Here is a 22,826-nt window from a genome sequence, read left to right on the forward strand (position 1 = left end):
AGTCGAGATGGCCCAGTGGCTAGAACGCGTGCATCTTAACCGATGATTGCGGGTTCAAACCCAGGCAAGCACCGCTGATTCATGTGCTTAATTTTTCTTTATAATTCATCTCGTGCTCAGCGGTGAAGGAAAACATCGTGAGGAAACCTGCATGTGACAAATTTCATAGAAATTCTGCCACATGTGTATTCTACCAACCCACATTGGAACAGCGTGGTAGAATATGTTCCAAACCTTCTCCTCAAAGGGAGAGGAGGCCTAAAGGCCCAGCAGTGGGAATTTACAGGCTGTTGTTGTTGTTGATCGAATATTAAAGTATGTAATTCCTAAACTAGAAAAAAATATGACTAAAACGGTGCAATACAAAGCTATTGAGATAAAAATATTTTTTTGAAGCTTGTAACGAATAAAATGTATGGATCAGTGTGTTGGGTCACAAAAGGGTTGAATGAAAGTTGAAAGACAAATAAAACTAGCGGAGTTGAGAATGTGTAGCATTACGCGAATGTGTAGAGTAAATAATGAGTATAATAGTGGGTAAAAGTAGTACCGATGGCCGAGAATTTATGTGGATACCAGTTAATTTAATTCATTAAAAGTTAATTCCTAGGGCTTTTAACATAAAATTCTAAAATTAAGTACCATGGGATAATACTCTAGTTTACAATATCGACTAAGCTAATTAGTGTCTAGTAAATACATTAATAAAGTATAAAAAAAACATGTACATTGTGAAGGGTTACGAAATCTCATTTCTATTTGCTTACAATTTTAAATGCATGTAAAAATAACATAGCATATTATAATCAATGATTGGACATAATATGGCTATTTAGTGTGTCAACATTAGTTATGCTAGATAAGAGCTTGTAATGAGTTGTGCAGTAAGAATTCTACATTATACGAGGAAACAACGCCGCTCTAATTTTTATAAAATAACGTAAGTTGTGCTATTCATTAAAAAAATATTGAACTTATACTTTTAAAGATTATTAAATAACTGCAAGCTAAAATCAAGGTATTATATTCACGATATCCGTATTATTATCCGTACATAGTATATATTAATTATATCTATACAAGCAAAAGTGTAAATATAAGTATATTAATAAATTAATAAATATTATATTGTTTGGGTTACTAGTACAGTTGTCTAACTAGTCCGATAAAGGCTATTAAGAAGAAAATCACGATACATAAAAATATTACTTATTGTTTACGAATTTATATTTTATTTTTAATAAAAATCCTTTGATAACTATATTTTATATTACTTATCTGTGGGTAATACATTTTGTTCTATGGTACATACAAGCTCTTATTTTAATATTTGTTTTTGGTAATTCCATTCCGCGGCAAAAGCTTTAAAAATCAAATGACAATAAATATATAAGAAACTATACTAAAAATATAATCACAATCTTCAAATGTTGTTGATTAAGAAGATGTGCTATGTTTTGTTTCCAGTTTAAAGATTGTGTCTAAATACAACAAACATTTTTGATATTTCATAAATATAAATATTTTAGGACAATGAAATTTATTTTGCTGTTTTCGTTATTAACAATACATTTGACGAGTGCTGAAATAGATGTGCGGAATACTCTAATAGAAAATAATTTGGGCAAACCAACTGAAAGAGAACCATATAAACCAACATGGACAGATCTGGACACGCGACCCTTGCCTAAATGGTATGATACGGCGAAAATCGGAATTTTCTTGCATTGGGGAGTATTTTCAGTACCAAGCTTCGGATCAGAATGGTTCTGGAGCAACTGGAAATGTATGTATTGTAACTTAAGTTTATTGATGAATTTATAGATTTATTTATTTAAAATATCAATGTTTCTAGCGGGAGAAAACAATACAATTGAATTTATGAACAAAAATTACCCGCCTGGATTTACTTATCAAGAATTTGCTCCAATGTTTACAGCAGAGTTTTTTAACCCTGATGATTGGGCATCTTTGTTTCGAAAAGCTGGAGCTAAGTTAGTGATACTTTAATATATACTTTTTATTTCATAATTAAATTTAAATCAATTGAAAAAAATTATAATTTCCGTTTTTACTTGTACTTTTAGATATGTTGTGCTTACAAGTAAACATCATGAAGGATACACTTTGTTCCCATCTCAACGATCCTTCAGTTGGAATGCTATGGAAGTTGGTCCAAAACGTGATTTAGTTGGCGAGCTGGCTCAGGCAGTGCGTAACAAGGATATGAAATTTGGTGTATACCATTCACTCTATGAATGGTACAATCCCATATACTTAGAAGACAAGAAACATTTATTTTTAACAAAAGAGTATCCAAAGACAAAGTTGTGGCCTGATTTAAAACAGATTGTTAATAATTACCAACCCTCTGTGATATGGTCTGATGGGGACTGGGAGGCTTTCGATGCATACTGGAACTCAACAGATTTTCTTGCTTGGCTCTACAATGATAGCCCAGTGAAAGATGAAGTTGTTGTCAATGATAGATGGGGTATAGGGATACCTTGCCATCATGGAGACTTCTATAATTGTGCTGATAGATATAATCCTGGTATGTTAAAAATATTAAAAAACTCTAAAAGCTATGTATATGTTAAACGCTAATTGACATTTCTAAAACTAGGTAAACTACAAAATCATAAATGGGAGAATGCCTTCACAATTGATTCAAGGTCATGGGGTTATAGGCGAAACATGGCCTTAAATGAAATACTCTCAATCAATCAGTTGCTCAAAGAAGTTGTATCAACAGTAAGTTGCGGAGGTATGTATTTTATTGATAAGACTTTATAGGTCATGTTTAATTAAATCTATAAAGTATGTAATAAAATTAAATCATTTGTTCATGGTGTGTTATAAGAAATAAAACTTACTAATCACTCTGAAATATAATAAATAATTGCAATCATATAATAGATTCATTTAAAAAACAAAATGTTTCTATTGTAAGCATATTTGTTTTAGATAAAAATTGTAAAATAACAAATTGGTCATTGACCACAAAATTATTTAATTTTAACTGCTCAATTATAGATAATAAATTATTAAACAATTTCGATGTTTGTATCATAGCAAAAATAATAAGCAAATATTATTACAGTCAAGTTACAAACTTTTGTAATAATTTTAAATTATTGAACATTAAAATTTAGTATATATAAAACCATATAATAAATAACATGTATTATATAAAATTAACACATTAAAGTAAGTGTACATGTTTTAGGTAATTCTCTTATTAATATTGGACCAACCAAAGAAGGCACAATTGCACCAATATTTCAAGAAAGATTACTAGCGCTGGGTGAATGGCTTGCAATTAATGGAGAGGCCATTTATGGTACTTCACCTTGGCAACATCAAAATGATACTTACAATGCCAATGTGTGGTATACCTGTACTAAAACCCAATACCATGCTCACCGGCCATCATCAGTTCCGGAAAAGTCCGATACCATAACAGCCATTTATGCCATATTCCTACGATGGCCTAAAAATAATGTGCTTAATGTCAGTGACCTAGCTCCTTATCTACACTCTGGCACTTATAAAATAAAGATGCTTGGCAATCAAGGATTTTTGAATGTAAGTATGTTAGGTCAATCGCTGATAATATTTATAAGTTCTATCTGAAGTATTTGTTTATATTATTATTTACAATGAAAAGATAACTATTTATCATCAATTGAGCACATCAGATAAAATATTATAGATAGGAAAAATCTTGGCACAAGTCCATCTGTGCACTGGCACAAACACCCATCTATAAGATATTCTATTGCTAAATAGCAATACTTAGTATTGTTGTGTTCCAGTTTGAAGGGTTAGTGAGCCAGTGTATATGCGGGCACAACATAACATCTTAGGTTATGTGGTTGGTTGTGGATTGGTAATAAAAGGAATGATTAATATTTCTTAGTGCCTATGTCTGGCTGGTGATGACCACTTACCATAAAGTAGCCCATTTACCCGAATAGCTGCTTATTACATAAAATAAAAACAGTATTGCACTTAATTAAATATCTTCAAATTATAAATTGTCGTTTTAACCTTTTTCAGTGGAAAATAAGCAGTGGCATGTTATTTATCATGTTACCTGATAAAGCAACGGTAAGATCGAAAAACGCTTGGGCTTTAAAGTTTAGTCAGCAGTAAGTGTTGTGAAGTAAATATACTTTTTATTTGTGAAATAAAAGGCATAAATTTGAATAAAATGTGTTTTATTAAAGAAGGTACATATCATGTGTACAATTACAGACAAAATAATAACAGTTGTGCACTTGGATTATAGTACATAGACAAATAAAGAGAAGATATATTTACATCAAAATTATTGCTTTGATTAATTTCTAACCAAACTTCATTAATTATTTTGATGGTATGTGTGAAATTGATTTAAAATTATTCACATAATTTCGTCGCTACGCAATAAAATGAACGTAATTATAATCTTTTTATGGTTTTTCTAGTTATTTTATTACAACTTTACTAATAAATATTGTAAATAACAGTGATTACATTTCTTTCTTGCCAATCACAATTAAAACAGAGAGATGGACTTACAACTTTTATTAGTAAGGCGGTTACTTAATTTTTTTTTCTTTGTAGTTAACACATAATTTAAGTTGTAATAATATGCACAGAAACTAATAACCTATAAATTACAGATAAAAAAAAAACAATACAAAATTGACTTCAAACAATCACATTGCTTTCAATCGATTAAATATAAAACATATTTTTGCATAAACATATAACTATTAGGTACTTTCTTCGTAGTTCTAGGACATAATGTTTAAATTATGTTTCTTTGGATGCGACACGTTTGAAATAAAACATTTTTAATTAAAAGTTTTAATTCTTTTACTTGCACCGAGTGAAATAGTAGAATATTTAATATTTATAGAGCGTGAAAATAGTACGCGCTATGAATACTAAATAAATATCTAAAACATTCGGTTTATCTTTCTAAAAAATTAAAATTGTGAATCCACTTTCATATTGCGTTTATATTTAATGGACCCGTATTTATTCATTCATTGGCAAAGCATAATGCGATTGATTTTATAAAGCTAAAAGCAACGCGTATTGTCTCGTGAAAGGTTATATTTAAGTAACAATTTTCCATTAATTCTAAGATTATATTTATCCTTTATTTGATTAGTTTCGATTGTGGAAGCCATTATATTTCGTCCAATAATCAAGTATATAGTAGCATTGTCTAACAAGTATATCTAAATTTTATGGTTTTATAAAACTCCAAGCATATAAAAATATATAAAGCATACGTTATACTGTGACTATAGTATGCTATAGCAATTTTATTTTACTATTTTTTATATGATTTAATTTTGAAGAAAGCCTAATTTATTGAGAAGCACCATTTCTTACGTACATGAAGCATTATTAGTAATAAAATGCTATGAAAGTAAGACCCTTTCCTATTGTTAACAATTTCAAAAGTTATTTGTACTCATTTGCATAATATTTTCAATTTCACCTTAGTGTTATTTTTACTTTATAAAATATTTATGTAATTATTGCAAATTAGAACTAAGAAATAATCCATTTGGTTAATGTTTTTATTTTTTTGACTTAAATTAACTTATATTAATATGGCTATGCTTAATTTTATAGGTAATTTGGATTACTAAATTTTATTGTTAGTCTTCTCTCATAAAAAATAAAACAAATTATATGAATTTTATTAGTAATAATAATAATCAACATTTTGGAATGTTTTATTTGGAAGTTTATTCTAATTACTTCTAAAGCGCTTTATATACTAAACTTAAAGAAAAATAACTTATTAATAAATATACACATAAAATAATTAACATGTATTTTAACAAATAATTTTATTACACTTTTTAACTTAATTTATTTAAAGTAACATGCTGTTATACCAATGACATTATTTACGGCAAGGCTAAAAATTCAAATAGGAATAGAAAATTTATTAAAAATTATAAACAAAAAGACTTAATTATAAATTTTAATTTGTTAATAAATGAAAGCTGAAGGGTTGTGCAAATAACTATTTTAAATACATTCTGTGTTTTTATTTTATTTCTTCATATATATTGGAAAAAATAATTTGGTTTCTAAGCTCTATTTTTTTAGATCATAAGTTTTATGTTACAAATAGTATGTCATGAGGTATTGGAAACATGGGTATTTTGTATACACTCAACATGTTTCTTGATTTTTGATTAAAAACACTGATTAGCCATCTACTCGAAATGTACTAATTTAGGGCTACTTTTTATTACAGGTTTTTTTATATATAATGTACAATTACAAAAGCTTTAGCTTACCTTTAAATTTCGTATCAACCAAGCGTAGCTATCAACTATGAAACTGAGTGCAACCTGTCTCGTTGCCGGAGTGCTTCCAAATAGGGCATTAGAGGTACTTGCTTATTGAAGAACTCCTCCAATGATGCCTCAGCTAGCATTGTAGCTAGAAATTGTTCTAGCGTTATGGACCATGTGTCCTCATCAGAAGGATCACTTTCCTTTGAAGGCGATGGTGGTATTTGTCTCCTGTCTTCAGTGACCTCAGGATTATTACCATTGGGGTCAACCTAAAAGTAATATTATTTAACAATCAATAATATTGTAATGATTTTAATTAATTTGATTGGACCAGGTACTAATGACTAAATTTAATGAATATAAAATATATTATAGCTTCAGTTATATCATGTAAATTATAAAATATTGACCTCAATGGTGGGTTGCGCAGCGGCGGCCAGGAAAAGGCTGTCTTGCGAAACTTCTCGGTCCATGGCAGGACGATGGCCGTTAAGCTCTCCCAGTTGCAGGAGTAACGTACCTATAAACAGTAGACGAAGATCGATCTAAATAAAGTGAGCGAACAAAAAAGTAATATAATATTATTTTCAAATCGATCATGGTTGCAGGCTCGAGCAGAGTTCGGATGACAGGGCATTCGAATTGTTGCGTTATTGCCGAGAAATTTAAATAAGTAGTCAAATTTGACGACCTCCATGGTCGAGTGGTGTGTACACCGGTTTTCATGGGTACGCCACTCTGAGGTCCCGGGTTCGATTCCCGGCCGAGTCGATGTAGATTACCATTAGTTTTCTATGTTGTCTTGGGTCTGGGTGTTTGTGGTACCGTCGTTACTTCTGATTTCCATAACACAAGTGCTTCAGCTACTTACATTGGGATCAGAGTAATGTATGTGATGTTGTCTCATATTATTACATTAATTGAAATAATTGTATTTAATTAACATGACGTTGTATTTTTTTAAATGTTAAATAAGGGTAACTACTGAGTTTCTTGCCGGTTCCTCTCGGTAGAATCTACTTTCCGAACCGGTGGTAGCTTCACTTAATTGTAAAATGACGATTCAAAAGTGTTTATAAAAGCCTACTTGAATAAAGTTTATTTTGATTGATCGATTGATTTAAAAAAAAAAAAAAATACAACCTGCCAGCTACCTGGCAGGTTGTATTTGTTTGTTCTCACCGGCGCGGGCGACGGCCTCGTAGAGCGGCGTGGAGTGGTGCGTGAGGTCGTGCAGCGCGGCCAGCAGGCGCAGGAAGTGCGCGCGCGGCAGCGGCGGCGGCGAGCGCGCGGCCGGCGGCGTGCCCGGCGTGCCCGCGCCGCCCCCCGCCAGCCCCGCCAGCGCGCACGCGCGGACCCACTCCGCGCTCCCCGCGCACTCTGACGACAACATAATCCGCCAGTGGCGTAGTTATCGTAGGGCCAGGTGGTGCAGTGCACCAGGGCCCCGGAGTTCAAGGGGCCTCTAAACTAAACCTTAAGCTTCTGAAGCTAGAAAATCACGACTCTGCACACAACATTTCTTATTTCCTATAATTTTAAAAGGTAATTATTAGTTAAAGAGGGATGGGAAAGAGGGGGTGAGGGCCGGATTCTTTTTCTATATACCGGGGCCCTTTCTCACCTAGCTACGCCACTGTAATCCACATCAAGACGTTTTCGAGAGATGAGAGAGAACGATCGGCTAATAAATATAGTACGACACAAATTAGATGTAGCATCGGAAAATGCAATGGAATGAAAATAAAACCCGATCACTGCCAATTTACACGACCAATAGAAATGGCTCCCTATCGCGCCATTCGACGCTATCTGTCGCTATAGATTCAAGCGTCAGAGAAAGCAAGTGCATGTAAAATCGACGCGTCAAATTGACGAATATATTAGGTCATGTGATATTACAAGTTATTACGTTTGTGCAAAGACCATATTCGCATGAGAAATAAATATTGATAATTTGGGATAGCGTACTCAATTCGGATGTGATCGGTTTTACGAATTTTGCCGATGCGACATCTAAGTTGTGTCGTACTATAAATCAGTAAACTCACCGCTCTGGCTGTAAGCGCTGTCGATGGACTTATCCATCGGGTTGCCGTCGCCGCATACTTCGCTAATGGACCGCTGCAGCGCCGGCTCCGGCGTGGACGGATTCTCTATGCTGTAACAAGGGACGCGGCGAGGGACTCTATTAATAAGTATGAGGGACTCTATTAATAAGTATGAGGGGCTCTATTAATGAGTATGGGTGCGCGTGCATGTCGGCCGGCGCGCGGCGGCGGCGCACCTGTCGAAGAAGGAGAAGGCGTCGGCGGCCAGCTCCTCGCCGGTGTCGGTGTAGCGCGCGGCGCGCAGGTCGAGCGCGCCCAGCAGCGGCGGCGCGTGCGCGCAGTAGAGCGCGCGCAGGCGGCGCTGCGCGTCGGCGCGCGCGCTCACGCCCAGCGCCACGCTCAGCCCGCGCGCGCTCACCAGCCCGTCGTCGTCGTGGTCCATCAGCTGCGGGCGAGCGCACACTACAGTCGCCGCACACCTCTCGCGTGCCTCGTTTGAACGTACTCGCAATGCAATGGACTATTTTAATCGGATACAAAATTGAGACGCGAGGCGTTGTCGATATTTCGATGAGTAACCCGAGCGCTACACTACAGTCGCCGCACACCTCTCGCGTGCCGCGTTTGAACGTACACGTTGTAATACAATGGACTATTTTAATCGGATACAAAATTGAGACGCGAGGCGTTGTCGATATATCGATGAGTAACCTTGAACATCCTGGCGGTTATCGCCTCCGCATAGTCGCCCTTGGCCCAGGGCGAGAGGGCCGTGAACAGCGTCTTGAACTGGCCGTAGTCGAGCCTGTAGGCCTCGTACGGAGCCTCGAGCCGCTCGCACGGGACGCGCTTGGCCCAAAACAGTTCCTCGCGGATTACGCTCAGAAGTTCCTGAAAGGAATAGAGTGTGATAGAAGGCTGTATAATAAGATAAATAGAATAGTTACAATCTCAAATTTAATTAAATTCTCATGTAAGAAAAAACTAACTGATTGGCTATTAACACTTGACTATGACGAGACAGAAAAAATAATAATGTAATGGCTATACATAACCACGATCCGACTAACTCACACACACAGACACACACACGCACACACACACACGCAAGCACGCACACGCACTCTCACACACGCACACGCTCGCGCACACACACACACACACACACACACACGCACACGCGCACGCACACACACACACACACACACACACACACATACACGGAAATTCGCAAGAGAATAAATAAATTATTATTATAGTAACAGCCTGGAAACGACTCATAGCTGAGCTTAGACCTCATCTTCCACTTGGGTGGGGAGCCTACCCTATCACGAGTCATGTAGTTGATGTGGTCCCAAAAAAATGAGAAAATTTCCTTGAAATCAGACGTACAGGTGACGATGTCACTGATAGGCCAGTATTGGCAACAACATCCTTGGCAGTAACTATTAGTTCTTTCTTCTCCAGTGTGTGTTAGATGATCCATGATTAAACCTGTCTTCTAAATTATAATCCAATAAAAAATGCCAGCAGCTGTTACCACGAGGAATTGTTTGCGTTACCTGCAGCTCTTCGGGTTCCAATAAGCGATCTTGCTGTAGGGCTCGGAGGGTGTTCCGCTCCAAGCTGTCTTCCAGCTGGCGCACGACCCGTAAGCGGTGTCTCAGCCGCAGGTGCTCGATGGTCTCTCCGCTGACGCTGGCGCCGTATGAGCGGTACGATTGGTACACTAACTCTTGTATTTTTATTGTCTGAAAGTTGTTATATACTTATATTATAAGAGATTCTATGGTACCACCACTTCTTTCTGATAGCTGTAAAAAGCTAAAATCAAACGACATGGATGGATAAATATATGATTATACAAATGTATGGAACTCATTAAAATACACATACATACTATAAAAGTCAAAATAATGTCTTGATCGATTTCGGCCAACCACAAACAAGACTAGCCAACTTTGCAAACATATAGTGCACAAATGCTTGCGCAAACTCTGTGAGTGTGTGTAAGTGTGCAAATATATTTTTACTGAGAATTTTAAACTGAAAAATTAATTACTTTCTTTGCTTGACCGTTGGTTTGAACCTAGGATTTAAGATCTGCGGCCTTATATATAGCCGCTAGATGCAAATAAAACAGTCAATGCATACATAATATATTACATATATTTAAAAGCCATAAATTCAAATGACTTAAACGATAAGGCCCAGAGTCGAGATGGCCCAATGGTTAAAACGCGTGCATCTTAACCGATGATTTCGAGTTCAAACCCAGGCAAGCACCGCTGTTCCATGTGCTTAATTTGTCTTTATTATTCATCACGTGCTCAGCGGTGAAGGAAAACATCGTGAGGAAACCTGCATGTGTCTAATTTCATCGAAATTCTGCCACATGTGTATTCCATCAAATTGGAATAATGGTGGAATATGTACCAAAACCTTCTCCTCAAAGGGAGAGGAGGCCTTTAGCCCAGCTGTGGGAATTTACAGGCTGCTGTTGTTGTTGTTGTAAACGATAAGGGTATATCTTCCTCACCTTCTGTGCAGTCCGAGGTTCTGTGGACAGGGCCATTGCCTCCTCGTTGTAAATGCCCTCGAGGTAGTCACTCAAGATCTGCATCGCTTGCCCGTCTTCTGTACACTTCAGTAGTTTATCTCGGTTTATATCCAGAATCGTGAGAGTCACCTAAAACAATTTTATCACCCCAATCAGCCTTATACGACGTATTAGTTATTAATATTATGAATGCAAAAGCGACTTTAGAAACTTTAGATATTAGTGTCGATGTAACTCGCCACTAGATGGCACTACAGCTTGAAAACAATTTAAGCCATCACAATGACAATTAATGTATATTTGAGCAAGTGTATATAAGCAAATTCAAAACATGCTTTATTCTAGTAGGCACATAAAAGCACTTACTATCACCGATTCGTAAATAATCTAGCAAAATTCAAGGTGTTTTAACGAGAACCGGCAAGAAACTTAGTAGTAACTGTATTACAACTACAGAGTACCATTGCAACTACAGAGCAAGTTTTTAAAGTGCAATTACATTTATATATATCTTGTCTCGAAATCATAAACATATAATAAATATATGCTTTTTTAATGAATATAATCGTATATTGAGTACTATGCATTATTAATCAACTTTTTTGACATATCGTTTAAAATTATTTAATAGGTAAAGTTACAATAATTGGTCTGTTATTGAACGACAAATTCTCTATAAACTAAATTAAATTATGTCTGTTTGTCACAAACTGTGTTTCTCACCTGGAATATGACTTTAGCGCCGTCATAAAAGAAACAGTCCATCACGTTGACCGCACACTCGTAAGGCATCACGCTGATGAAGAGAGTCAGGAACCACGACAGGGATATCATTTTCATTATTCCCAATTCATCTAATTTAGCGTGAAGTTCGGGAAGATGTGCCTTTGTAAGCTCTTCTAAAACGCCTTGATCGACCTTAGAAAAAATGTTTAATGTGATTAAAAATGGAGTCTCTTAATAACTAAACCGTTATTTCATAAGTTTAAATTTAATATAAATCTAGCTAGTTCAGAATTAAGATCCCACAGAGGAGACCGGACAGAATGAAGTTATAATTATTAAAAAAATAATTAATGTATAATGTACGTATTGTGTATATAATGTCGTAGCTCTTGTATACTCTATCCAACTACGGATAACGGATATAATATAATAATACAATAACGGAAATAAAGCCAAATTAATAATTAACCTTTAGATAGATAAACACTATGGATTTGCGAAAAATGGCGTCTTGAACGTCGACATAACTGTTATCGGAATTTTGGAAGTAAAACTGAAGTGGAAATAAGAAGTTAAATGTAATTTTGTTGTATTATAAATAGAGATATATTGATCGTTAACTCTTAGTGGTACACAGTATAGCTGAGTTATTATCAAATCGCATGAAATACGTTAATCTAGGGTTTTTTTAACTTTTTTCCGATCTCCATTCGAAAAGGCTATAAGTATTTCTTCTTTACTAATTACATCCCAAAAGAGAGAATCCCTCAAAGGAAAGCAGGTTAAGAGTTTAAATTTCAAAATAATGATGATGGATGGATGAATTTAAATAAATATTTGGAATGAAACAAGCAACATCAACGTCACACACACAAATTAAAGAAAAGGCGAGAGTTTTGCTGCTGACATATTTTGGATCGCCATTATGATTATTACTGTGTAATGTGATTATTGATGGTTATTTGTTTTGTAGATTAAATGTTTTCTTTTGTGTTAGATTGACTGGTATGGTAAATTAAAGATAATTATTTTAGAGGTTAGCCAACTTCCTACTTCTGGTTCTAATAATATGTATGTCGGAAATGAAGTCATAACCACAACTATTGGAACGCCAGCTCCATCTACAGGAGCTCTAAACTGTCTCGCGTTCTACATAGAGTGTAAATAGTGAAAGTGAAGTGATTAAAATAAAGATGTTAGAATCAGCGTTATAATTAAGTGATTTGTAATGTAATTGTTCTGATTGTTGTGTTCGTAATAAAATTTTAATTTAATAAAATCTTTGATTACCAATTGCTCGTTATTTGGACCAACACTTCTCAGTCCACAGTATATACCATGGATCGAGAGATCGAAAATAGCGATAATCCGATATGTATATAACATTAGGTTATCTCACCAGTGCCCCTACGACCCTAGTGTTGTAGTAGTCTGGCAGCAAGGTCTCGCAGATGGTGGCCAGCAGCCAGAATGCCTGCTCCTCCGGGCAGTAGATGAGCAGTACGGACGCCACTATGTTCATCGCCTGGCAGTAGCCGATGGTGGGGTTCTTTAGGGCGTACGCGCATAGCACGCGACGTAAGGCTGATATACCTGAATAGATCAATATTATATCATATAATAGTATATTGCTTCATCATACTCCTGCCCTTTTCCTAATTTTATTTGGGGTCGGCGCAGCATGTCTTCTCCTTCCATACTTCTCTGTCAGACGTCATATCACAAGTAACATTTACCGTTCTTTCTAACCATATCGTCTTTCACACAGTCCATCCATCGTTTTCTTAGTCGTCCTCTACCTCTATATCCATCCACATTCATGCTCAAGGCCTTCCTCACAATGTGTTCCTCATTCCTCCGCATTACATGCCCATACCATGATAGCCGCCTTCCACATAACTTCTCGGCCATCGGTGTCACTTTCAAACTTTCTTTTATGTACTCATTCCTTACTCTATCCATTCGCGTAACTCCACACATTCCTCTCAGCATTCTCATCTCCGCAATATGCAATTGTCTATAATAGTATATTGCTTCATTAATTTTATATTTTTTTACTTTAAAACTCAATAAATTCTTGTATTTATCACAAAATGGAATTAAATTTAGTGTAGCTGCGAACTAATCTACCACTTTACTTGGTGGTAGGGCTTTGTACCAGCCCATCTGGATAGGATCACCATCTATTCCCAAACAGTAATACTGAGTGATCTTATGCTCAGTTTTGAAAGGTGAGTGAGCTAGTGTATCTAAAGTCACAAGGGACATCAAATATTAGCTTTCAAGGTTGGTAAGTCATTGGTGTGTTAAGGAATAGTTATTATATTTTACAGCGTCGAGATCTTTCGGCGGTGGTGACACATACCATCAGGTCCACTTCTACCTATTACATGAAATTAATAAAAAAAATACCAATGGTTACGATGAATTCGCGATTCTGATCCAATTCACACTTCGATCAATACTCAACGGAATCATTGGGTGAGTAGAATAGCTATAACGGTACCGTTTAAGTTTCGTTTGGAAATAAGTAACAATTCGTTAGTAAACTTGACCCTTTTTTGCATATGTACAACAACAACAGCTTGTAAATTTCCCACTGCTGGGCTAAGGCTCTTCTCCCTTTGAGGAGAAGATTCGGAACATATTCCACCACGCTTTTCCAATGCGGGTTGGTGGAATAAACATGTGGCAAAATTTCTATGAAAATAGGCACATGCACGAGATGAATTATAAACACAAATTAAGCACATTAATAATCAGTGGTGCTTGCCTTTGAACCCGCAATCGTCGGTTAAGATGCGTGCGTTCTACCCACTGGGCCATCTCGGCTCTTTTTTATATATTTGCATATGTACACAAAACCTCATGTGTTTCTTAATAAAAATAAATTCTTAAAAAAACTCGATACATAACATACCAACATCGTTCTGGAAAGCAGGATGTTCGGGGAGGGAGCGATGCAGGTCCCTCTCTATTTCGTCATTCGCCTGATTCTTCGACGACAAGGCCTCGTTCACCAGTCTCTCGTACAGACCCTTGTTCTGAGCCTTCTGTAGGATGGACCCTGAGAACACACTCCACAGCTCTCCACGAAGAGACTCCGGTATCCCGTTAACGACGAGCTCGCTACCTTCGGTTGTGCGGTACATACTAACACCGCGCCCGACTTCGGCCATATGATCCTCCCACTGTTTCTCCTGTAATTGAAACATTAACAAATCTTCCTTCTCAATTACTTTTAAAAGACTACAAATGAAAAAGAAAGTTCTCAATTCAATTGTATTTTTATGTTTGTTTCGTTTTTTTTTATATTCGTATCGTATTTGTAAAATCCTGCTTTTATTATGTATATGTTTAAATTTGACGAATACAGTCCCAAATGTTAAACATATGGGATGGGATCAAATTTTATTTATAGCATAATTTCAAAGACTGTTATTTCTTATTTAAATTGTTTTTTTTTTATGTTGTAGGTTGGCGGACGAGCATATGGGCCACCTGATGGTAAGTGGTCACCATCACCCATAGACAATGACGCTGTAAGAAATATTAACTATTCCTTACATCGTCAATATGCCACCAACCTTGGGAACTGAGATGTTATGTCCCTTGTGCCTGTAGTTACACTGGCACACTCATCCTTCAAACCGAAACACAACAATACTGAGTACTGTTATCTGGCGGTAGAATAACTGATGAGTGGGTGGTACCTACCCAGACGGGCTAGCACAAAGCCCTACCACCAAGTAATTGTTAGAACGCTTGCATCTTAACCGATGATTGCGGGTTCAAACCCAGACAAGCACCGCTGATTCATGTCCTTAATTTGTCTTTATAATTCATCTCGTGCTCAGCGGTGAAGGTAAACATCGTGAAAAAACCTGCATGTGACAAATTTCATAGAAATTCTGCCACATGTGTATTCCACCAACCACTGGAACAGCGTGGTGGAATATGTTCCAAACCTTCTCCTCAAAGGGAGAGGAGGCCTTTAGCCCGGAGGAATTTACAAGCTGTTGTTTGTATGTTTGTTAACGTCACAAATGGGACGTTTTACCTTCCTCTGCTGTATCTGTTTGATCGTCGAGGTCTGGTGGGTCCGGAACAGTATCATGAGCGGCGGCTGCGGGGTCCACTTGTCTTCTTCGCGCGCACTCTGCTTCAGCGTCTTCGGTTTCTCCCTGTACACATCACTGTTATTCACGAAAACATTTAGAATTTGTTCTGTGAACGTATTTAAAACGACCAAGATTGTTAGTAGCGTCCTCGATGAGCATTCCGGGTTAGCTGCCATGATGCCCTGATAGAAAGACCTGAACTAGACACAATACATTAGAAACGTTTTGAAAATCAAAACATTCAATAATAATAAGATTAAAACAGTTAACGATTAAATGTTAAGATGGCATTTCTTAGGATTAATAAACCAAATGCATCGAGAAAGAATATTTAATTAAAAAAAAAATTGACATGCTTAAGCGTATAAGTTTTTAATATATTTAAACATGCACACAACCCATACATCCTCTACTAAATATAAATTGTCAAGAATTTTAGTTATTTTAAAGATAAAACGCAGGATTACGAGAATTAGGCATCATTTATTATGCTTTGTTAATATGTTACCGTAACGAATTTGACCATTTGGTATGTTCGGAATTCCAAGGTCACGGTTCATATTTGTTAGAATTTTCAATGTACGATCTTTAAATTTACCAAGTCAAACAAGTTGCACAGTATTTAATTAAGCATACGTCCCAGATAACACAAACATCTAACTCCAGGTCGAGTTATTGCAATAGGCTATTTGACTGGTTTTTAAAATTTTATATTCTTTATTTCTAGTACATATTTGCCGAAAAATATCATATTAAAAAATTCCATATTTAAATAACGCGCGAAAACGCTACTTGGACAATATGGTGCTGCAATGGGGTCGGTGACGTCACTTTGCTGTATTTTAATCTGTGGTACATAGAGTAGAAAAGCAAGGTTTACAAGAAAGTGACTTCATCATAAGCCGGGCCAATCAAGAGCGTTTTGTGTCACGTGACAAACGTTTGAAAAAATGCATTTTTACTTATTGATTTTTGAATAAATTAAGTATTATTTTCAAGTTTCGTTAGTAAATAACCATTTTTAAACTGATAATATACACTGATTACAATAATTCACAATTTATTTTTCGCACTGTCTAATAGCCTATTGATATGAGTAACCGAGTTTTATGTGAGGTACACATTATTAATGAACAAACAAATTTGAAGCTAAAATATGAAATATCCCCAAAACTATTAGTTTTAACAACACAATGCACATGCACAAATTAATAAAGAACCACTCACTTTGGCAATTTAGCGAGTAGCTCAGACATCTTGTGAACGAGGAAGTCCCTGTCCGATATGTTCCCGAAGAGGAAGCTGGTGTGGTGGGCGGTCGTGATGAGGATGTTGCCCGAATCTCCAGAACTGCCCGTTCCACCCGAATCAGCACGCTCCACTTGGTGGACGTTGCGGAGAGGTATAGTCAGACGGACAAGATGACGTACCTATAACATACTTTATTAGTAGTGTCCACCATGTTTGTCTAGCAGTTATCATATTCATACAAGAAATAACAATCAACAATTTCTTTTGTGGTAGGACTTATGGGAAGTCATTTGGGTAGGTACCACCCACTCATCAATTATTCAAAAACAACAGTACTCATTATTGTTGTGTTATTGTTTGGAGGGTTAATGAACCAGTGTAACTGCAGGCACAAGGGACATCTTAGTTCCCAAGATTGGTGGCGCACTGACGATGTAAGGAATAGTTGAATAGAATGACGGTGATCACATGCCTCGTCCGCCAACCGACACCATAAAAAAAAGAATTAGTAGAGGCCAGGAGTCTAGAAATTGACAGAGTATTGATCGAAAACTACCTTAAGTCTGAACTTTTTCCGGTTATATTGGATTTCTAGTCTCATCATAATAGAATGCGTCATATCTGCGATGCAGTTTTTCAAAATGGATACCATGACCGAAATTATTTAGAACTTTATCATAATAGTGCGAAGGTAATGCCAATTAATAATTAGTTGTTAAGTGGTGAGAAATGGTAAAAACCAACGGTTGCTAAAATTAAACTGGTTACAAGTACATTGTTACAAGAATTTCTATTTTTGGATTCCATTGTATATTTTTCCATTGATATCACATGACACCAATCGTTAATTAAACAATGAGAAAATTTAATTTTTTATACTAATTGTTCGTTTAATTAGGTTAATGAGAGAACGGTTTGTAAACAATAATAATAGATGTATAGTCGTTGTTTTAATGTACTAAAACGGTACTCAAAATTATTTGATAAGTATTCTTTTTTATTTCAAAAAAGCTTGATTGGCTTGCAAATAAGTTGGTGTTATATGGTCACCATCGCTCATTGACACTACGAAATAGTAAGCAAGCATTTATCTCTAATACTTATTATATACTTATTATGGAAATTAATCACTGGATCAGTTATCCAACCCGAATCACAACAATACAAAGCTATTTCTCGGTCAAATATTTGATGTATGAAAACCAGAATTGGCTGGCACAACGCCCTACCATCGTAATACTATAAAATATATGTTAAATTGAATGAAACGTAGATCAAATTGCTGTTTGTGCATTTATAATTCATACTAAGATAGTGACATGTCACGTTTTCACACTAGAATAGAATACATCTGTTTTGTTTATGACTCATCGAAACATAGTAAAGAAAAACACTATTCACATTGTTATGTAATGTGAAATGTAATACAACTATATCTTTCAAACGCTGTACTTGCACAAGATTTTATTATCAATTTTATGGTGTTTATGGTGGATGTCAAATTCCATTATAAAATTTTCTTCCTTTAAAACATTGACTGACACTAACAAAGAAACAAAGTTGCTATCGTTGTATATTATGTATCAAATGACACAATGTAATAAATTACCAACGGCGCGTCGGCGAATAATTAATTGGCATGAAATAAAATTGTTATTAAAAAAATAACAAAAAATAATGTTAAATAGTACTATATAAACCGAATATTATAGAAGGAGACAGGGAGAAAGAGAAAGAAAGAAGAACATCCCTTAGAGACCTGAATCATTGCATGTTCAAAAAAGTTCCTTCATCGCGTTTTGTCTGTCTGTCTGAACACGATAAATTCAAAAACTACAGACCGGTTTTTCACACCGTTTTCACGAAAGGTATTTATTATGATCATTGAAACTGTCAGACAAAATTATGCCAAATAAAAGTTTAACCGGCGTGTTATCAAAAGATATACTTAATATTTTTTTGGCTTCCAAACACGGTATGGAACATTTCAGGCACGAGTCCGACTCGCACTTGACTAATTCTTACTTATTAAAGTTATTAATTTTGTTCTCGTGTCCAGTCTCGTGAACAAGACATTCGTAGACAATGTCGAAATATCGAGCTCCACCGAACAATAATAAAAAAACATGTTAAATATCCCGAAATTAATAACTTTAATAATAAAAATTACCATGTTAATTTAAAATCTTATAATTCTTACTTCTTATTATACTCGTGACAAAGTGGTACTGCTAGCAAGTAAAGTTCATAAGTAAGGTCATCATACTCACTCGGCTGTCGAAACAAATGAAGTTCTGCGACAAATACAATCTGCCCCAGTTATGTCGCTTGTTGTACGGCGTCCACAGCGTACATTCCTCAGTCCCGTCCAACTTTTCCGTGTGGGGCAAACGAAACCGTAACGTGTACAAATTCGACTGTTTCCTTGCGTCTAAATCGCGTTTGAGAAAAGACGGCTTTTTGGGTACATTTTTACTCAACTTGGTTAACAAATCTTTGTCAATGTTAAACGAGCCGGACTTATCATCGATTAACCTGCAACAAGGTTAACATGGTTATTATGATATATCAAAATAATGAATGTAAAATTAACTCAGTATGTCTGTCGCTCTTTCCCAAACAAACCGCTGAAACGAATTTGATGTAATTTAGTATGAAGCAAATTTGAACTCCAAGTAAGGGCATAGCCAACTTTTTTTGACAAATACTTGACAACCAACACCCTAAAAATCAAGCGAAGCCACACTTGACAACTAGTTATGAGATATACATATGTATATTCCTATGAAACAATTCAAATGTAAGTCACCATTTTCTAGACGCAATTACACCTACATGGGGGGGGGGAGGAGAAAGGTGCAGGATTAGCTTAGCTTAAGAACGAGCTAAACCTCTTAAATCAAAAGCTGCTTGCTATTTACGCGCCTGTGTCTAAGCAGCAGTCATGTCAGATAGTGATTCAAAATGAGTGACATTCATTTATTTACCAGTGATATGGAATTCCAATTATCCCTACCTCACCTACATTACTTTAAACCACATCTTTACTTAGTACTAAAGAAATAAGTATCATTAATTGTACTCACTGTTTCATTGCAATATTTGCCAATTGCTGCATAAGTGCAAACGTTTCATTCTTCTTTAAGAACATTGTAAAATAATGTTCACCGTCCCTCGTTACCATTTTAATTGAATCAGGAAACAGTAAGCTGTTCGTTTTAGCGAGCTCTGTAACATCTGCCCAACGTATCTTCAGAGCAGTCTTGCGACCAAATATGTACGAATAAAAGCACATGTAGTGAACGGAAAGATACATCCAACCCTGACGAGGCATTTTACCCTTCCAATAACTGTAAATAATATTTTATTAAACATATAAATTAGAAACTTTCTCTTCACTTCATTTCATTTCATTCACTTGGTGGTAGGGCTTTGTGCAAGCCCGTCTGGGACCACCCACTCATCTGTTATTCTACCGCCAAACAACAGTACTCAGTATTGTTGTGTTCCGGTCTGTAGGGTGAGTGAGCCAGTGTAACTACAGGCACAAGCGACATAACATCTTAGTTCCCAAGGTTGGCGGCACATTGACGATGTAAGGAATAGTTAATAATTCTTACAGCGTCAATGTCTATGGGCGATGGTGACCACTTACCATCACGTGGCCCATATGCTCGTCAGCCAACCTATAAATATCAATACCATAAAAAATAAACTGTATGAACTATGTTGTATGTTCAAATAAAAATGTTTGCAAATATGTATTGGTAAACATAACACTGTGCTATTGTTAAGCTACTCAATAAATGACTTCTCATTGTAGATCGATAAGGACATACCCTTAAATGCGTCTTATATCTTGATACAACAATAACATAACAAACTAAAAACTATAGAAACTTTATAAGATTACCAAAATATTGACCAGTGTTAGCCATTTGTTTCATAGTATTGTCTTTAAAAATATTAATTCAAAAATGAATATATTATTTGATTTATTTAAATATATTGTAATTTACCTGCAAGAATAATAACAGACCAATTTCTCATCCTTTGGCATTGAAAATCGTTGATGAAATTCATAGACAACATTTTTATATGTGATGGTATCTTCATCTAAAAATTAAATTAAATAAAATTATTTACTGAAATAATTACCCAAACTAATATTTCTATATTATATATAATTAGAATGTCTTTTATACTGATTCATAAAGGACTAGTGGTCTCCTATATTTCCCATTTGACGAAAAGCAAATTCGATTTTTTTTATCGTAATTTTAATTTGCTAAATGGTCAGAAAATTATATTTATTTAAGAAGGAGTTTATTTACTTGTCTAGTTTTTTAGTTTACTTAAGATAAACTAATATTTATTGTGATTATCAAGTTAATTCTAATGAATTAAATATTAATGTTTTTAACTATCTCATTCCGTTGTTTAGATATGCTTGACATTAATAAATATAATTTTGACTAATAATATTAAAGTTCAACTTATTAATCTTGAACATTCTTAGTGTTAGTTATCTTTCGGATCTGGCTATAAGGTTTTGGTGATTACCGATAAATTCATTTTCTACAATAATCAACCTTCAGTCAGTCAATATAAATTGTTCAGTATAATAAAACTTATATTGCCAATTGAATTATTAATAAGAAATATTTACCTTCAGTAAAATTTTCTTGTTCCGTAGCAATAATAGAGTTGATTTTGCAACAGACAAATTCTGTTATTTCTTCTTCGGAATCGAATGAATGCAAAGTTGCGCTTACATTATCGAATAGCCACTGCCAATCTTGTCTTATCTCTTGTTCAGTTAATGCTGTGGCAATGACTGTGAAAATATAATACATTAGAGAAAAATAATGGCTTTTTTAAATTTGTTTTAATGCTTAAACAAACCTGTAATATCTATGTATTCAATGTACAAACACACATATGTAAATCTGTTAAACTAGATTGCATTAATAAGATTTCAATATTGTTTGAGATCAATCACACTCAGTACTTTACTTATACATAAAAAAAAAAGAAACAAAAGATCAACATAATTAAGAACCGTTTAATAATTGCACAATTTGTGTATTTGCAATTTACTATTCAATATATTATGCAAGGAACACAGTTTAGTAAATAATTATAATATGTAACATATGATGGAAAATCTTAGTATTATAATAATTTAACATTTTATGAAGTATAATGTACATACCATAGTAGATTTCAGAATTAGGAGTTTGATGTAATATTCTAAAAGGAGCTGGCTTCGTATCGCGTACACTGTCTAATGTACCCACCAGAAGCGACGAAAGTCCTTTCGATTTTCCATGTCCTTTTCTTCTTTGCAGAACGAAATACAGTGTGGTTTCATCATTATCCCTACGAAAAATTGTATGTTTTTAATCAATATCGAAATTCACAAAATAAAAAAAATTAAACTCATAATAATTTATCGTCATTAACGATAAGTAAGAAATAAATAAAACAAATAATTACCACAAAGGGGTCTTCAAAAATACTTCTTGAGGTTTTACCCACATTTTTAACACTTTTAAATGTATAATGACCTAGCATAGCTAAACATGCTAAGGATATTCAATTATTTGTTTCGATTTGATATATTTATAAATGAAATAAACACCAATAAACTCGAAAACTCGAAGGACTGCCAAAATGCAATAATGATAAGTTACGTTTGACAGTTAGTCTAAGGATTGCCATTTTCCACTGACTAATTTAGCTACGACTTTCCAATATTAAAACAGCTGTTTAAATTAAACAATCACTTACACTT

The 22,826-nt window shown here is 35.1% G+C and overlaps 2 protein-coding genes across 2 annotated transcripts; one reads left to right on the plus strand and one right to left on the minus strand.

Annotated features, from left to right (window-relative positions):
- Positions 1-784: 784 nt before the first annotated feature.
- On the plus strand, positions 785-4,221 carry LOC124533368 (alpha-L-fucosidase). The gene is made up of 7 exons (XM_047108593.1): positions 785-940; positions 1,530-1,786; positions 1,856-1,994; positions 2,088-2,554; positions 2,627-2,767; positions 3,230-3,588; positions 4,063-4,221. Exons 1-7 carry the CDS (start codon positions 873-875, stop codon positions 4,156-4,158), a joined length of 1,527 nt encoding a protein of 508 aa, XP_046964549.1. The 5' UTR covers positions 785-872; the 3' UTR covers positions 4,159-4,221.
- Positions 4,207-22,743, minus strand: LOC124533369 (TBC1 domain family member 9). The gene is made up of 19 exons (XM_047108594.1): positions 22,529-22,743; positions 22,245-22,411; positions 21,699-21,866; positions 21,049-21,145; positions 20,116-20,379; positions 19,300-19,564; positions 17,006-17,208; positions 15,718-15,853; positions 14,578-14,857; positions 13,057-13,250; positions 11,655-11,849; positions 10,911-11,060; positions 9,934-10,122; positions 9,083-9,262; positions 8,608-8,816; positions 8,372-8,481; positions 7,503-7,700; positions 6,731-6,840; positions 4,207-6,589 (listed from the first exon to the last, which is right to left on the minus strand). The coding sequence occupies exons 1-19, from the start codon at positions 22,570-22,572 to the stop codon at positions 6,356-6,358; spliced, it is 3,393 nt and encodes a 1,130-aa protein (XP_046964550.1). The 5' UTR covers positions 22,573-22,743; the 3' UTR covers positions 4,207-6,355.
- Positions 22,744-22,826: the final 83 nt, after the last annotated feature.

This window comes from Vanessa cardui, chromosome 11 (assembly GCF_905220365.1).
Source record: "Vanessa cardui chromosome 11, ilVanCard2.1, whole genome shotgun sequence".
NCBI classification, from domain to species: domain Eukaryota; kingdom Metazoa; phylum Arthropoda; class Insecta; order Lepidoptera; family Nymphalidae; genus Vanessa; species Vanessa cardui.

Bases quoted from the DNA above. Each gene is read 5' to 3' on its own strand.
- LOC124533368 (XM_047108593.1), top strand. From the start codon at position 873: ATGAGTTGTGCAGTAAGAATTCTACATTATACGAGGAAACAACGCCGC. The intron at 1,787-1,855 runs GTATGTATTGTA...CAATGTTTCTAG, and splicing joins GTTCTGGAGCAACTGGAAAT to CGGGAGAAAACAATACAATT. The intron at 3,589-4,062 runs GTAAGTATGTTA...AACCTTTTTCAG, and splicing joins GCAATCAAGGATTTTTGAAT to TGGAAAATAAGCAGTGGCAT.
- LOC124533369 (XM_047108594.1), bottom strand. From the start codon at position 22,572: ATGTGGGTAAAACCTCAAGAAGTATTTTTGAAGACCCCTTTGTG. The intron at 13,251-14,577 runs GTATGTTATGTA...TGATCTATTCAG, and splicing joins TGCTTTCCAGAACGATGTTG to GTATATCAGCCTTACGTCGC. The intron at 7,701-8,371 runs GTGAGTTTACTG...TGTTGTCGTCAG, and splicing joins CAGCGCTTACAGCCAGAGCG to AGTGCGCGGGGAGCGCGGAG.